The 16,360-nt window shown below is 46.0% G+C and overlaps 4 protein-coding genes across 4 annotated transcripts; all 4 read left to right on the top strand.

The window, feature by feature from the left end:
• The first annotated feature begins 3,716 nt into the window (after window positions 1-3,716).
• On the top strand, window positions 3,717-6,357 carry LY89DRAFT_681900 (uncharacterized protein). Its single transcript, XM_018214397.1, has 4 exons — window positions 3,717-4,156; window positions 4,211-4,417; window positions 4,477-4,618; window positions 4,675-6,357. Exons 1-4 carry the CDS (start codon window positions 3,828-3,830, stop codon window positions 6,106-6,108), a joined length of 2,112 nt encoding a protein of 703 aa, XP_018075742.1. The 5' UTR covers window positions 3,717-3,827; the 3' UTR covers window positions 6,109-6,357.
• A 2,462-nt stretch (window positions 6,358-8,819) lies between these two features.
• Window positions 8,820-11,923, top strand: LY89DRAFT_665821 (uncharacterized protein; the record flags this gene model as incomplete). Its single annotated transcript, XM_018212870.1, has 4 exons — window positions 8,820-8,997; window positions 9,048-9,523; window positions 10,156-10,315; window positions 10,380-11,923. 4 exons carry the CDS (start codon window positions 8,820-8,822, stop codon window positions 11,921-11,923), a joined length of 2,358 nt encoding a protein of 785 aa, XP_018075741.1.
• Window positions 11,924-12,744: 821 nt separating this feature from the next.
• LY89DRAFT_770742 (uncharacterized protein) lies at window positions 12,745-14,008 on the top strand (the record flags this gene model as incomplete). Its single annotated transcript, XM_018221864.1, has 3 exons — window positions 12,745-12,943; window positions 13,282-13,512; window positions 13,563-14,008. 3 exons carry the CDS (start codon window positions 12,745-12,747, stop codon window positions 14,006-14,008), a joined length of 876 nt encoding a protein of 291 aa, XP_018075740.1.
• A 1,532-nt stretch (window positions 14,009-15,540) lies between these two features.
• On the top strand, window positions 15,541-16,157 carry LY89DRAFT_665819 (uncharacterized protein; the record flags this gene model as incomplete). Its single annotated transcript, XM_018212869.1, has 2 exons — window positions 15,541-15,712; window positions 15,820-16,157. The coding sequence occupies 2 exons, from the start codon at window positions 15,541-15,543 to the stop codon at window positions 16,155-16,157; spliced, it is 510 nt and encodes a 169-aa protein (XP_018075739.1).
• Window positions 16,158-16,360: the final 203 nt, after the last annotated feature.

The following is a 16,360-nucleotide window of genomic DNA, read 5'->3' as shown; positions in this document are numbered from 1 at the left end:
ATAGAAGCTGCGTAAGTTGAAGTTTGAGACTGGAGGCTTTAAGCCAATTTTCGGTTTAGCCTTTACTCGCCGACATAGTAACTAGGAGTTGTCTCACAGGAGCTGTGAACCCATAGGAGTCTTGTCCTGGCCGCGATAGCAACTAAGGAGCCATGATTTCCTAGAAGCATTCTCCTCACCACTATACTAACATGGGAGTCTTCTACTAGGGGTAACGTTCTCTTGGAACTGCCATCTCAGAAGATTCCTCCTCGCCGTTACATTCTCCTGGGAGCGTCCTCCTAGAATGCCTACTCTCCTAGAAAACTTGACCTTGATCGCTATAATAACCAAGGAGCATTCTACTAGGAGACCTGCTCTTCTATGTTATTTATGCAGACAGGTAGCCTTGCTTAATTATCTGACTAAAATGGTCAGAACATTCTTTAGCTCCGTTTTGTGAAAGTATATTTTTAGCGTTAATGACCTGACCAAAAAGGTCAGAACATCATTAGCTTTATTCTTTGTTAACTTTAACACAACTAAGCCTTGATATGAAACCCTCCTCCTTGTGACAAACCCGTATCGTCCCTGTCTTCTACTTAGCTAGCCGGGCACGTGGCCTTGGAAATCCCCTAGGTCACGTGCGGTTACTTCCTAAGCCCAGCTCATGAAACCTTAGCGCATACCCTCTTATGTATATACCTAGCTGGTTGAGCTTTGTCCTCTCTTGTGCTCATTTTGGCTCCCTTGAGACCCAGTAAGCTGGGAGGCTTTTTGGGCTCCTCGGCTACGAATACCACAAGCTTCAAGTTCTGCCTGTGCTAAAGCCCGGAGACTTGATATTGTTCTGTCTCACTGAGCAGGCTCTTTTTGGATACTTGCTGGACAGGTTTAAAGAATTATTCTAATATGTGGCTCCACGTAGTCAGCTGACGTAGCTGAGCATAAGGCGCGATTGGAAAGGGATCAGGTTCTATCCAAGGCTTCTATCGCACCAGCCGGTCCGAGCGAGCTGACTGAGTGCTGATGCCTTCGTAGAGCAGCCCACATACAAATGCGTGATCAGGAATCACAAAGGCAGGAGCTTGGGAACATGCGCCAGCCACTGCCACCATCTACATTACAACGTTACAATAACCCCGCTCCTTTCCCATATTTGGAGCGGCAACATCGATCCAGCCCATGGCAATGTCTCCCCCCAATTTCACATCAGGGTGGACACATAACAAGAAGAGTAAATATCAATGCAAAACATAAAGCCTGAAGTATCTTCCTAATGATCAGGGAGCATGAGTGACCTCAGAAGTTAGTTTGCGAGGCACTTTGTTTTCTCTCTCGCAAAACCAACTTCGGCCCCCCTGTCAGCAGTGAAACACTCGAAAATAATCCTTTCCCAACAATCTTCAAGACCCCCATTTAGCAAAAAGAAGTCCAAGTATCTGTTCAATTATGCTGGAGATTGATTTCGATATGAAACCGGCTCCAGCGGGGGGAGAAACTCACGCGTGCATTTGATGCAACTCAAACTGTGAGGACATGTGGCATCGAATCCAGGAGCAGTTTGTATCACGTGATACAAAGATGCGAAGTCTTTGGTAGGTATTCTGGCGATCAAGGAGCTCTTTCTTTTCCACAAAGTCTACCATTACTACTGAATAAAGAAGATCAGTTCCAACGTGAACCTGAATCCTTTACTATCTTCATAAGGTTGTAAGGTTGCGAGATGATAATCGTCGAAGGTTGTAAGAGATACGGCTCTATCATGAATGGGAGCTCTCTTTACGTCTGTGCCGTGCTATGCTGTGCAAACGAGGTAGCACGGGCAATTGATATGCAAAGTGTTGAATCTTTGCGATGCTTTTGTTCTGTGAATTCTATGTTCGAAAACCTACGATTTGGCCAGAAACTGGCGAGTGATTGTATCACGTGATATAATATCCGCATTCATTCTCCAGCTACTACAGGGATATGACCTATCCAATGTCAATAATTCAAATTAAGCCTTCACTATTTGCTGGATTTGATGAACGGCGTGCGCCATTATAATGATTTGCGAACGTTTTTGTTTTGGTTTGGTTCCAGCTCGCGAAATCTAATATTTCCACCACCACGCAGTGAGTGATTGATGCCGTGGTATTCAAATTCACTATTTAGAAGGACTCGTGGTCCTACAACATGTTTCGAAACTACTTTAACTTCAAGGTATATGGAATCTACAAAGGCCAAAACCCGCTGGTTCTCTTCCTCTTCGTTGCTTCTCGAGGGTTTACCGCCCAAATAAACCCTGGAAACTGCCGGTCGCAAAAATTTAAGGAATGCGGAAGCCTGAAAAACAAAACGACGCGTGGAGAACAAACAAAATTAAAGCCTCCTCCCTCCCCCTTCATTTGTTGCTGTTTCCAATTCTCGATGATGGCCTAAACAGTAATTGGGTTGAGTAATATCCTTTCTTTTCAATCAAGTTCTTAATTGAAAATATAAGTTGTATTTAATCATCGTTGGTCGTGCGGGTAGTAAGATCTTATCCAATCGAATTGATCAAGATCGACTAAGAGAGGGGGTTATATAAGCGATGGATACACAGCAGGTTTAAGTATGTGGAAGGGAGTACCTTTTGGTTGATTTTGATGCTTTCATGACTTTTACGAGTCGATGTAGTTCTCTCGACGCCGGCAACCCGTCCTTCGCTCCAGTTGGCCTTTACAACTTCCTTGTGGGGGGTGCTTAGTCCTTGGATTTGGATTTCATTAACGGCGGTGTGGAGTTGTAAAAATTGATGCTGGGAGCTAACTTCTTGCTGTAACATTCCATCTTGGAGGTTGGTCACGATTCGTTGAATGCTTTGTGTCTCAGCTGCGATTAAATTCTTACAGTAATTCTTGGCAACATAAATGAATCCTTAAGTAAAGTCAGGATGGAAATGTGATTCGGTGGAAGTCCTAGGACTGCAAGTGGGATTAATAAGCCGACTTACCAAGTACACTGATCGATGATAGCCAGAAACTTGAGGGCAAGTCGGGTGCGAAATTGCGGAATGTCAATTTCATAGAAGTTGTTATGAAAGAAATTGCCGAATCTGCGAATGCAACGAAGAACAGGTCCTGAGACAGGTCTTGAGATGCCATAGTGTCCTTGGTTGGAGATTCGGGCGAGGCTAATTGAAGGGAAGTCAATGTAAGGGAGAAAATATCTGTGTATGAATGATGGCGAGGAATTGGGCCCCGGGGCCTTTTGTACGCAAGACACCCTGGTCGAGCTGCTTGCTTTGCATGACGATGACGCCCTTAGCTGGGGGGCATTGTTTAGGCAGCAGGCGCCAACTGTGCCCCTGAGTTGTTTACCACCGTAAAGCATATTGAATAAGGCAGATTGCGGAATAGTTGTTCATACACAGGTGCTGGTGCGTATGTGAAGGAATCTCAGAAATTGGATGACTAGTTAACGCAAATGGAATGATAGAGAGAAGCGCTAAAAGGGATTTTTATACTTGCACCACGACATACAGGACGCAGAGAACCAGTCAAACGCTTGCTGGAAAATTGGACTCTTTGGCCAACGTGGAACTGGAGGAAGGAGTTGACCCGCCTCTTGATTGGCTCGCGGATGCAGGCCACGCCTTCCGCGTCGGGGGGCTGAGGCCTCGCCCTCGGCATCGCCCTTACACGCCTTGTAAGAGTTGCTTTCCACCCACGCGGGCCATAAGTTTTTGCACTTCCTACCTTCCTGCTGCTGGCAGCCCCTTCTTGCTTTCGTCTTTCTGTCTCTCCATCTCTCCGTCTCTCCACTCTTCGTCTTTATTTCTGTGCTCGAGCAGTCCAGCTCTCTTCACCAAGGCTTTCCTCGTCATGACGTCATCATCGAAACCCTCCTTGCCACTAAGCAAAGTTCCTTCGGTGAGACAGCTTTGTGAAGAACTCGGATTCCAACACGCATCCCTGAAAGATACGAACACTTTCATGGAGGCTGCTCACGCCTGGAGAAAATCTTACCACACGAGCTCTGGTCGCCCGGCCACACATGTTCTTCACTGGAATCAATCATCAGACCAGATCGACCTCGAAGAAATGGCCCAAGCATTTCTCGACGAGAAAGGGGGGAATGGTGAGCGATTTTGGTCGCCTGAAAGAAGCTGGAATCACGATTCGGACTTACAACTTCCGGCAGACCGTGCTCGGTGGGGCATCCTAAGAAACTCTCGCTCTTTCGCCGATTTGCTAACATTTGGTAGGATTGTCGCATTGCTCAAACAGCTCTTCTGGAAACAGAATCGTTACGCTTTCAACAATACGCAGTATGGACACAAAGACTCAGAACCCAGAGATCAATCTAGGGAGAGCACAACTCCAGCTCGACAGATAGATTGTGCCATAGAAAGAGGTGTTTCCGCGCCCCTGACCGCTTCAGCACACGCTAGATCAGGCTCTGCGCAGGTGACGTATGTCCCCTGAAACTTGGTATTTAGCCTTCTCAATGCGGGATTCTTACAATGTCCAGGCTCAAATCAAAGAGAACTCCATCCATATATGCAGCAGCAGCACTTGATGAAAGGAGTCGTAAGCCACCGCCGGCGGGTAGCGCGACGACGGGAGGCATCGGTACTTCCAATGTCGACATTTTTGAAGTTCCAGACGATTCGGTACGATCTAACAATCCGTGCGCACAACCAAAGCTCAATCGCTAATTTGGAAGCAGGATTCTAACGACGAAACTTTCTTGCACTCGCCTAAACGCCGTCACCCTCCAAGCAATGCGGATTCTCCCCGAAAGAAGAAGAAGTATCACCTTGCAGAACCTTTGAGACGAACAGATAGGAAACGAGTAATTCGCAGCTTTCCTCACACAGTACCAAACGATCAAATCGAGCAACTAATTAAGGACGAAATCGAGGCTCGCGATCGCACTGGATCTTCCTCCGTTGCGGGATCATTTGACCAAATCCCACCTCGGTCCACGACGAAAGATGCAGAGACCAATCCAGAGAACCTACTTCCTCTTGCACTGACTGTTGCAGGGCGACCTGCTCCGATTGCCTCTATGGTCTCTTCAGATATTCGCAAGAGTGCATCACCACAATTAAATGCTTCCAGGGTTGCTCAAGTAACAAATCATCCCGATTGGGGTCAAGATTCAGCGCCGTCCTCACCACGGAATGATACTACCACTAAAGCGGTGCAACCGAAACCTTGGGATCCAGTATCGTCGCCACGAATGGAACCGGTCCGTGAACGAGAAAAGCGTGGTTCAAGAACATCACGCGGGTCGCCTTCCTCCTCATCAGCCCATGAGAGTGAAATCGGCGCTCTTGCGAAGTCTACAACAACTAACGAAGCAGGGCCTATTGGCCACTCTTCTGGGATAGATGATCCAAAACTTATTCTGTCTCCAAGGGACGCGCTTTTGCATTCTAAAAACAGTAAATCAGCTCTGCATAGACCGGCTGCAAAACAGTTCTCTTCGAGCCGAGAGGCTTCACCAAGTCCATCAGTCAATGATTTTGGACGCTCGGCGAATCGACAGGATCCACCACGCGAACTTTCTGATGGGTTTAAAAGTCTAGCTGATCTATCGGAAGCGGCTCCTACAAAGCAACCCAGGCTGGAAAAGTCATCCCATAGCACAGAGACAGTAAGCGATGAAATAAATGGCTCAACAACTGCGACAAACCGACTACAAGCGCATGAAAGAAAAGAGGCAACGCAAGGCTCAACGACTGAACCTTCTTCGGCAAAGCCTCGCCAGAAAATACAAATTCCGCTGTGGATCATCACGAGAGAGCCTCGGTACACCGAGGAGAGATGGGACGATGGAAAGTTCATGGGGACGCCTCTTCCCGCCTTCATCGAAGGGATTTCCAAAGTCACACAGCGGCGTCACATCGAGAAGATAAAGTTAACTTTGAGGGCTCCTACGTTCGACACCAAGATCACAGTGTATCATGATGCGGAGGACTCCTGGGCTTCAGCGAAGGAGACGTTCATAGAGAAACTCCGAGAAGCGAAGGCTGAGGCTAGGGCTGGAAGGCAGACTGAGAATGTGACATTTAAGATCTTGGTAGAGCCTTTTTATGAGGAGGGAATGCTACCCAGTGGGGGCATAGATGAAGATGAGGAGGAGTACGACTTTTAGCTTGAAGGATCCTTAGCTTGTTGAAAATCTATTTATTGTTTGTAAGAAGCTGAGCAGACCTGAGCAGACCTGAGCCGAAGATGAGTCGAGCTTGAGTCGAGCCTGAGCAGATGTAGTGCTGTTCATGTGAGATATCGGTTGAGAGAAGGAAACATTCCGGTGGGGGAACAAGCATAACCGAGGAAACAACGAAAAATATAGTCTGGATTTCAATGGAATCCACATTTCAAAACGAGTTCGTGCTGGTGGTGTTCATGTAAATAATTGAAAAAGTCCACCGCAGCAAGCACAGCTCCGAATGTCTCTCGGCCTATAAAAGATTTCGGACCTTGCTCCTTGCGCTATCCTCACTATTTGTGCTGTTCGCGCGATCCGCGCTCCTTGCGCGTTTTGCGCTTTTCGCTTGAGGAGAAATAAGCCACCGAAGATTTGAAACAATAACCAAAATCGACAGATTTTAATACCATCAAATGATATAATAAAAACAAATTGCAAAATTCTCGAAATAAAAGAAACAAAGTGGCAAAATAACCAGGCGGTCGAGGGCATAGCAGGTTGGCCAGACCAACCCCACCCTAGCAGCTGTATTACCTCAAAACCCACTCGGCCAAGCAGCCACAAACGGACAAGCCATTCTGACAGTCATAAACCGAACAAGCGATAACAGATCTGCTTAATTAATCCTATCCGTATTTTGAATGCTAAACCGATTAAGTGCGCGCAAAAGCTGGTACTTTAACTGCTCTTCGCTAACAATTGACCCCCCGTGACTTTTGCATTTTCAAAAAGAAATGCCCACAAATAATTTCAGATCTCCATTAACATTGAAGAGTATGAAAGAAGTGGATCAAAAAAGGAAAGCAGAAAATAGCAAAAGAACCAGACAACCGAGGACATGACAAGCTGGCCAAACCCATCAAGCTAAGTAGCTGTATTCTTCCAAAGCCCACCAGACCAAGCAGCCATAAACAAACGAGTCATTCTGGACAGCCGAGGACCGACTAAGCGATACTAGAAGTGCTTATTCAACTCTATAGCCATTCTGATTGCAGTCAGGTGGGCGCATGCTTCAATTAACTAGGAAGGCTTGATTAGTCCCTATCACACCTTTGGTCTTCATACCAGCGATGAAAAGGAAATTGTTATGTTGTGCTTTCTACCTGTTGGTTAAACTTATTGTTTGTGAGATCCAATTAACTCGTTCACTGTGGACATAAAATGAAGCTTCAATAAGTTGATCATTTCAGTGGAATACTCTAAATCTCATATGTGAGTTACTTCTACATCAATCTGATACATCTACTGATAATCAGAAAGTCCCCATTTCTCCACCTCACAGTTTTATCCCAGCCCCTCTAGACTATCCTCAGTTCTAAAAACTTCCACCGTTCTGGTGTTCTAAAGAGAAAGAATGTGGATATTGTAGTCTATATAGCGCTGATCATTCAAAGGACTCTAAAAGTAGGACCGAACTTGAGTTATTGCTAGTGTCATCAACGAGCGTGAACAGCTACAATGTCATACCTTGTGTCAACCTGCCAGCACTTTAAAGAAGCATTTCCTTGAACTTCACTACCTTCTCATTATTAACGCGAGTGATCCTACAAGTCAATATACATCATTTAACTGATGGATAGAATTTGATCTTCAAACAATGCTCATGCATTAAACAGCAATCAGTATCTAGCCATAAGGGTAATTCATTATTATATCAACTCTCTAACTGTTCCGCTCTAGTATTCAAGAACTATATTTCCTGCATGCTGCCGATTGAAGCATGTGTAGCTTGACTAATGGCCACTGAGCGAGGAGATTTCCATCTTCATAGGCGATTGGAAGCCACTTTCCTATATTCAGCCACAACTGGGAGGGAGGGATGCAGAGTGGACATTTCTAGCCGCAAAGTACTCGCAGGTATTTGCTCCCATACCGCTGACTTCTCGTGGCTTGCTTCAAAAGAATTAAGATTTAACTCCGAATAAAGCTTTCAATATCTTACTCTCGGAGGCTACTATGAAGGCAAGACACGGACTTTGCAAGGAAAAGGCACCATTGACAAGTATGCTCTGGGAATGGAAGACGCTTGTTAGGAAAGATCTTAGAGTGTCAAAGGGTAGGGCAATGTCAGAAAAAGTTCAAAAAATGGTTACCGGAGATGGGTTTCGTAATTGTTGAGCAGACGCGGCTGCATTTACTAATGGAAGGCGGTAGCAAAATCACCATGGTGAAGTGTTGTGAGGTCAAATCAGAAGTAAAAGTGATATATATGGAGTCAGGCCGCTGACGAAAGAGCCAAGAGGGGCGAGTGTCAAAGACAGCAACTCGAGATTTGACCATGACTTAGGTGGAACATCTTGGAGTCAGCAAAAGTGACGAAGATCAGGAGAGAAAATTTCGATCTTCAAGAAGCTTGAATGTATATGCTGCGGGTAGTAGAGCTTAGAGACAAGTAGAGGAGGAAATTGACACGAATGTTTCCAAGAATGCTTAAGAGCTCTAGAGTTCCGAACGTTCGTCTAACTTTGATGATAAAGGTGAACGTCTAAACCTTTCAGCGTTCGCCTTTACAGGTTAGCCGCCCACGGATTAGAACATTCACGGCCGTGCGCGACTCTTTTGTTGCTCGCGACTCTTTCCAGTAACAAAAGAGTGTTGATTATCCTCCCAACGTCCATTCCAAGTTCGAAGTTTACAATATTTCGACACCCAAAATGATGTATACTTCGCAAATCAAGTCGATCAACAAGAAGGCCCGCAAGGAAGGGAAACTTGACGCTGTGTGCATAGCTTATCAACAGCACAAGAGATTAGTGAGCAAAACGTGCAGAAAGAAGATGTCAGCATCAGAAAAGCTCTTCTTTGCAGAATTTCTGACGTGGAAATGCTTTTGTAAGTAGAATTCACTATGATATTATACGGTTGCTGATTTCCCCCGGCAGGGCCACACAATCAATTTCCGGACGTCCATTTCCAGAAGCCTAGACACAATACACCCAAACAGAATGCGGATCACGCGGCTGAACAACAAGCTTTATACACTGCCTTCTATGAATGGTTCCCCAAGGACAAAGAAATTATCATCCCGCGGAATAGTCGGGCGAAGAAATTGGCCAAGAGGCAGAGAAGGGCTGTGAAGATAAAGGCAAAGGAAATGCAGACTGGACAAGCACAAAACAAGATCAACGACCAATCTCTATCAGGGCAAGAAGAATTGTCTGAGGTATCAGATTCCGAGGAGGAGATAGCGGTTCTAGAGGCCACGAAGAGGAAGACAGAAGCCAACGTCGGAAAGGATCGAGTGGGGGCTGTGGATTTGAATAATATGAAGGCAGTTGAGTCTCTTAAGATTCTTCCATCTGTTGTCAGTCGAAGTGACGTAGCTCGTCAGGGTGAAAGAGTGGAGGGAGGGCAAATCGTGGGCTGCGAGCTTTGTGGACTCAAGGGACACGAGAAGGAAAGTTGTCCTCAGCAATGCCCAAATTGGAGATGCTTTCGAGACCTTCATAGGGACGTGGATTGTCCGTTGAAGTTTTGATCTACTAATGATTACAACTTCCTGCCGCTGTACTCTATCAATGTACCTATGTACCTATGTAGCGATTGCCATGTCGATCTCGAACATGTCCTGTTCTGCTAAGTCAGTTTGCTGAATTTCGATATCCTTTATTCCAAATTTCACCTGTGAAGATATTTGAGCTCCGATTACACCTTCCGTCTGGATGGTAGTGGCGCTTCTACTTGATTGGGAAGGAGCTGTCGGGCTTTCGGTAGACCATGACTTTGTTTTGACAACTCCACCTCTCTCCCTCCTCTCCCAACAACCTCTCAAAATAACTGCGGTATTGGCAAGCTCAACAGCGAGCTGTCAGGTTGTTCGTCTCGTTCTCATCTTGAAAGCGTTTCGTCTCAAGCTGGGGAGACTCATACGTTGAACGGTACCGGCGTATTACGCGTTCGCGTTCTGCTCCTGTGTCTCCTCCGATCTTGAGAAGAAACGTTAGACTCACCCTCTCTTTCAAGAACCTTGGGATGGCGTACGCGTCCCAGTTTCCCCGCATGCGCGAGCTTGCCTTGCGAGATGGCATTCAAATCGGAGAGGTAAACATCCACTACAGGAAATGTCTGGAGACGTTTCGAAGCAACGGACCCCAATATACTCCACCCCATCAGCAATGGGATGCTGAATGGCGAACATGGATCGCTTTTTGTAAGTTGCTGTTTATGCTGCGAACTCACGTTCCCTTTCCCGGGGTAATACTGAATGTATATAGGGCCCGACGAGCATTTCCCTGGCGTGGAGCCTCTGCCTGCACATTTCACACCTCCTGAGCCTCCAGCGGAAATATCTTCCGAAGAAGACCTTATGATCCATACTTCAACCATTCCTGCCGGTCCACGAGCTGGGCGACCATTTCCACAAAGCTTGGCCTCCCAGAAGTCGGCATATGAGCTGCATAAGGTGAAAAAAGAGAAGGGACAGCATGCGGCAATCCCAAAGCCTTTAGCTCTTGTTGGTGGCCCGAAGATATGCGGAGGATGTCGAAAGTCAGGACATGTTCTGGCAGATTGCACCTACAATGTCGATGAATACGGATTCATTGATGGGTGTCCGCACTGTAACACTGTCGAGCATCGAATTGATGACTGTCCTGGCAGATCTACAGCAATACCAGGTCGGGGCAAACTCAAACGAAAGACATTATTCTCCTTGTTGGTCAGGGGTAGAGCTGGAAAGCCGCCTTTCAGATCGGCTGTAGATTTCCGCTTTATAAGTCCTGATCAATTCCGAACTTTGGATGCTTTCCCACAGACCTGTCAGTTCGCTCTTGCTAGAAGAGACCGAAGATTGTATCCACAAAGCCATAAGGACCGCGTTATGGACTCATCATGGCTTGACCAAACTACTATCGTTTCTCAGATTCATCCACTGGATGCCCCCCCAAGTTTACGCCTAACTCCAAATGCTGGTAGTGATAGCCCTTATTCACGACGATGGCAGATGCACCATAATGATGAAAGAAACTTTGGCAGCAGTCATATTCTACGCCAGTATCCGCCAGCAGCTGATACTCCTACAAATCCAAGGATCAAGCCGGAGCCAGAAGATGAGAGGAACGCACAGCTTCGTCACTCCCCTGAGCGTCTTGGTAGTCCCGCAATTGAGAGACATGTAGACATCAAAGAAGAGCTAGAAGAGCATGCGATTGAGCAGCTTCGTCTAGTCCCCAGTATCGATGCACCACTACAAGCCAATGAGGCACAGAAGCTCAATCAAGAATCAGGAGATGTGCTGAGCTCTCGCACAACACTACCGGAGCCGAGAGCTAGGACTACATTTGCGAACGATACGGAGTCTGCTAAGCAAAGAGCATACGATTCGCGGAGAGAACGGTCACAGAGAACCAAGACTTCCACCGATAATGTTGAAGTCAAGTATCCTTGTGTTCCTTCGTTTCCTGGTCTTCACCCTCAGATTTCCGTAAAGGCACAAACTTCTAACGTTTTGACTGGCCCTGGTGAACTCAAGTATCCTTGTGTTCCTGCGTTCCCTGGCTTCCATCCTCAACCTTCTGTCAAATTCGGCGTTCCCGGCTTTTCGGGTCCAGAGAAGGTCACGCAAGCATTTGCGATAAAGAACAGCGGTCGACTCTTGGATTTGGAGACTAAGAAAGAATCAGTTAAAAAGCTTTTACCCAACTGGACAGGAAAAGTCTGTGGAAACTGTGGTGAGGGACATAGGATCCAGAAATGTCCATTACCTTGCTTCTTGTGCAAAGGGGCCACACACAAGCCTGTCAACTGTCCTTTCAACTGATCTGGTCTGGTGTGGTACAATCTTGTATTGAGTCGGACTTGAGTAAAGGTTATGTTTATGTTTGAGTCGGCACGGTCGTTGCGCGGGACTGCTTTTTGATGACAGTCTGGCACTGTCGCATTCTTGCTTCAGCTTTCAGTTACAAACATTAAAGTATACCGATGCGCAAAGGTCTGTTAGTAGCACTTTCTTGTTTGCTCTGAATGTAGAGATAATTCATCATGCCTTCAAGACTTCTTTCTAGCTCTTGCATTGTGATCTGGCTACGCATTTGCCCCAAAATTGATCTGCCCAACCTTTTTGCTTGTCCCATAGTTGGATAAGACTCCACCAACTTCTTCTAAAATACGTGGAGCATGTTTCTGTGACTGGTAATCAAATGAAGTCCCTAGATCACATCACCTTCCTCGGATCGCAGCTGAGCCTCAAACACAACCTTACAAAGCAACAACTCGAGTATGTACCAGATTATATACCAACGGGTCCTTTTCCTGGCGCCCTCTGCGAGTGACTATGCACAGTCATTCCTTCCAGGTGAGACCACAGAGAAGGATTCTATAAATTCTTCTCATTTTCTGCTATATTGTCTGTGATATTGACCTAATATTGCAGTGCCTGAAACTCCGAGTTTCCTTGGACGGCCCACGATTAAGATCATTTGCAAACAGGAGTTGAAGCTCCACGGCTCTGCAGGACATATTACCTGGTAAGGGACATCAGAAAGAGAAGTAGAATGGGAAAGTCGAGAAGAGGAGAATCATTGCCCTGTGATACTCGGCGAAGTGATTAACTGGGAGGTGGCTGCAAGAAATTGGGACTATATGACGAGACGAGTAGAAAGCTGTGATAAGATTGAGTGTGAGGTGCATTCATTGAAGAATGATCTTCGCCATGAGCCAACCTCAGATATCACCAATGATAAAGAAGGCGGTCAGAGGACTACCTGGATGTCTATCTCGCGCCAGGACAGGAACAATAAAGAATTCAAGAAATGGGAATGCGCATTACCTGGTCTTTGCAGTAAGGGAACTTTGAATTATAAATGTTGACATGTGGCTCGAACAGGGCACAAGTATGCCTATGAAGAATTCTCGTAGTCTCCGGCAAGGAGAAGACAATGGACTCAATAGTTTTTAGTCTAGGCTTTACTTGAGAAAGAGAAAAGAAATCTAATCTGAAGAGAAAAGGGCTGAGCGTGGATATAGCTCCGTGCAGGATGACTTGGGGCTATGTCTAAATCAACAAGCTGAGATTATGATTGGGGCAAAAGTCTTGTTCTCAGACGGGTCATTGACGGTCATGATCACCCAGAAGCTCCGAAGTGCGCCCGAAGATAACGCTACTTCAACAAAATACAGACTACTCAGCAAGATCGAAACCAGCAGACAAGCACCAAATTCGAATAATTATCATCAAGATGCACTTGGGATTGGCCCCATCATTCGAGCTCCGAGAGCAAGCTTACGTTAGTAACTTGCCTCAAAGACTTGTTGATTTTACCTTCGCGCAATGCCAGTTTGTTGCGCCCTATGACCCAGATCCCTTGGCCATGGTGGATCATCTTGATAGTTGCGTCTGGACAATTCTATGTAAGTCTATCAACCTGATCGCATAGGGATGCCTGTTTAACATTCAGCAGTCCCTAGCGTTCCAGGCCTCGATGATCTCCGTTATCCATGTCGAAAAAACCCAAGTGTACAAAAGACTCTCCATCAGCTTTCACAGAACCTCAGAACAAATGTCCACAGTCCTACAGGCACATTCCTCCTTGAAAAAATCGAATTTGAAGACGAACTTCGGGCTGTATCTATTGCGTATATATTGACTCGAGGAGAACGCCAAGCGCAAGCCGAAGATCTAGAACGACCCAAGGGTCAACAAAAAGTTCCAGAAGAAGGAAGAGTTGGGGCGCTGTGGGCTGGAGATTCGAGGGATAATGAGTGTTTGTTGATGGAGAGCAGTGAGATCAGAGCTCCAATTCCTGGTCTTGCGCCCACCAATCTCGCTCAGAAGCCGCTTCTTACAACCCCAGACTCTTCCCAACATCTATCGAATGAAAGTTCTCAAGGCTTAGATAAACATTGAACAGATTTCATCGATGGAACCTGATAACCGATATTGTTGAGGACGGTGTCTTGCTAGAAGTTGAGAATCCAAGTCAACTGCTTCTCCAATATGCTGTAAGAGTGATCGTGCCGTATTTGACCCTCCATAAACATGAAATGTGAATATACAATCAGATCTTGGTGTGGATAATCATTCGCCATAGAAAAAAAACGCTAACCTTGAAAGTAACATCGACGTACAGTATTTCAAAGTTGGTTAGCGCGATAAATCGCATGGACCCAATAGGTAAGACTGAGCACACATACCTTATAGTTTTAAATAAGCAGAAATTTTGTATCCAATCCTCCACCTTAACCGGTGGATGTGATTGCGGATCCTCCTTCTTGACCGAAGGATGTGAGTCTCCTTGACCGGAGGGAAATCCCACCACACTCATCAGGAACCTACCCATACCCCCTTGACCGGCGGTTGGGCCTGAGTGGCGGGGCCAAATTTCTGCCACTTGCTTTGTTGCTCGATAGTAGTATCTTCCTTTTCTAATCTTTTTTTTCTGTTTTTTTGTGTGTAAAATTGCTAAGCGACTTCCCTTATTTATATTGAGACGAAAAGCAGCTTTAAGAATCTTACAGATCCTCCTCACTTAGGCGTCTTTGAATGATAGAACATTTCTCTAATGTAAAATTCAGCGGAACCTTGTGAAGACCTTGGTTTCTATGCATTTATATAAGCAGACTTTTCTGCCTACCGTATCTCAATTTAAGTCTTATTGACTACTTCAGATACAGGTAGGATGGCAATCTTATGCAATAGCCGGGAATAGTCCTCCGCAAGCTTCTGAAGAGCCGGGAGGGGAAGGGGCCTCCCACGTGATCGAAGGCCGGGAGCTGAGTTAGATTGGTAGGATGGCATTGTTGGAAAGGAAGATGAACATATCATCAAAGGTCATGACTCTACGGTTTGCACTCAACACCTTGTACACGTGAAGTTACTACGTGACTACAGTATGATATGATACCACCTCAATACGAAAAAGTGGATCACTGGTACTAGCTGTTGGACATAGTCATGCTATATCTTGGATAGTATGACACCAGGCACACAGTCCCCCAATCGATTGTATGTGTCTTCCAGAAGAAAATGTTGGTGAAGTCGCTTAAACACAACTCACTCCCCTTTTATCCTTCGCTTATTTAGCGCTAGTGAGGCTCAGGTATCACACACCCCAACAGCATCCAAGCTTGTTGCTGCATGCATTTACACTTGGTGAACTTACAGATATCAGAACTTTCTCAGATTTGATGTCCAAGTTTAGGTTATACTTCCGGGAAGGCAAATATTAGGACCGCAGGCAGGGCATCACAACGGTGGAAATGGCATGCTAACAGAATCAGGCTAGCAGACAAATCTGTAGCGACTGAGACGCGAGATTAGCGCGCTCGAAGCTACTGCCATGTTACGCAGATTCCACCTTGGAGAGAACATGATCTGCATCGCGTGTTTTGCGACTTCAAAAAACGATCATTCCGCAAATACATTCGATTGTTAACGAAATGTCGCCCTACGCTTCTCAGATGGCGACCATACTGTCCAAAGCAGAAGATATGGGTCGCAATGGTGTAGATATTGTGGAAATCCACACGAAGTATCTTGCGCGATATCATGATATTACAGATCAGCCTGCTAGGGACTGGCTGAGCGAATTGTCTACTTGGACATCTCTGTGTAAGTATGATGTCTCATCTCCCGCTACCTATCCAGCTTCACTCCTTTACATGGATTGGGAGCTTTCTCGTCGCGAGGTCATGGTCAGTTTTGCTAACATCGCGAAGTTCCAGGCGAATCCTTCCAAGGCGTATGTCCCCACGAACAGCTGGACCCTGAAACTGCTCGCATTGCCTTGCAATCACTACAAGTCATATTGGACGATCGAGATAGAACAATTGAAGATTACATCAAACAAGTGGATATCTGGCAAGAAGAAGAAAATGAGCTAAAGAAGCTTGGAGAGGCAAGCAAGAAGGTCATTGACACGTCGGCTCGGAGTGATACGATGATTCCATTGTTGGATCAACTGCTGGGTGAAGTTCAGTCTATGAAACTCGGCGACGATTTCATGGATAAGGACCGGTTGAATGGCTTTGAAGACACTTTGGGCGAGATCAAATGAGGATTCAGTAAGCTCTTCGGAATTGCCGAAGATGAAAGGTATAAATACTCTCCCTCTGCCCTTTTACTTAAGTGACTATACCTTTTACTTATCAATGCTGATTGAACGTGAGGACAGACCTCAGGGAATGCAATCAGATAGTGAGGCAATCAAGAGTCACCAGGATATCCTAAACGTCGGTAATGGTCAGAGCCTCGAGATCA

Source organism: Mollisia scopiformis (genome assembly GCF_001500285.1).
Source record: "Mollisia scopiformis unplaced genomic scaffold LY89scaffold_5, whole genome shotgun sequence".
NCBI classification, from domain to species: Eukaryota; Fungi; Ascomycota; class Leotiomycetes; order Helotiales; family Mollisiaceae; genus Mollisia; species Mollisia scopiformis.
The sequence above is the reverse complement of the archived record's forward strand: the minus strand, read 5'-3'. Positions and strand labels throughout refer to the sequence as shown.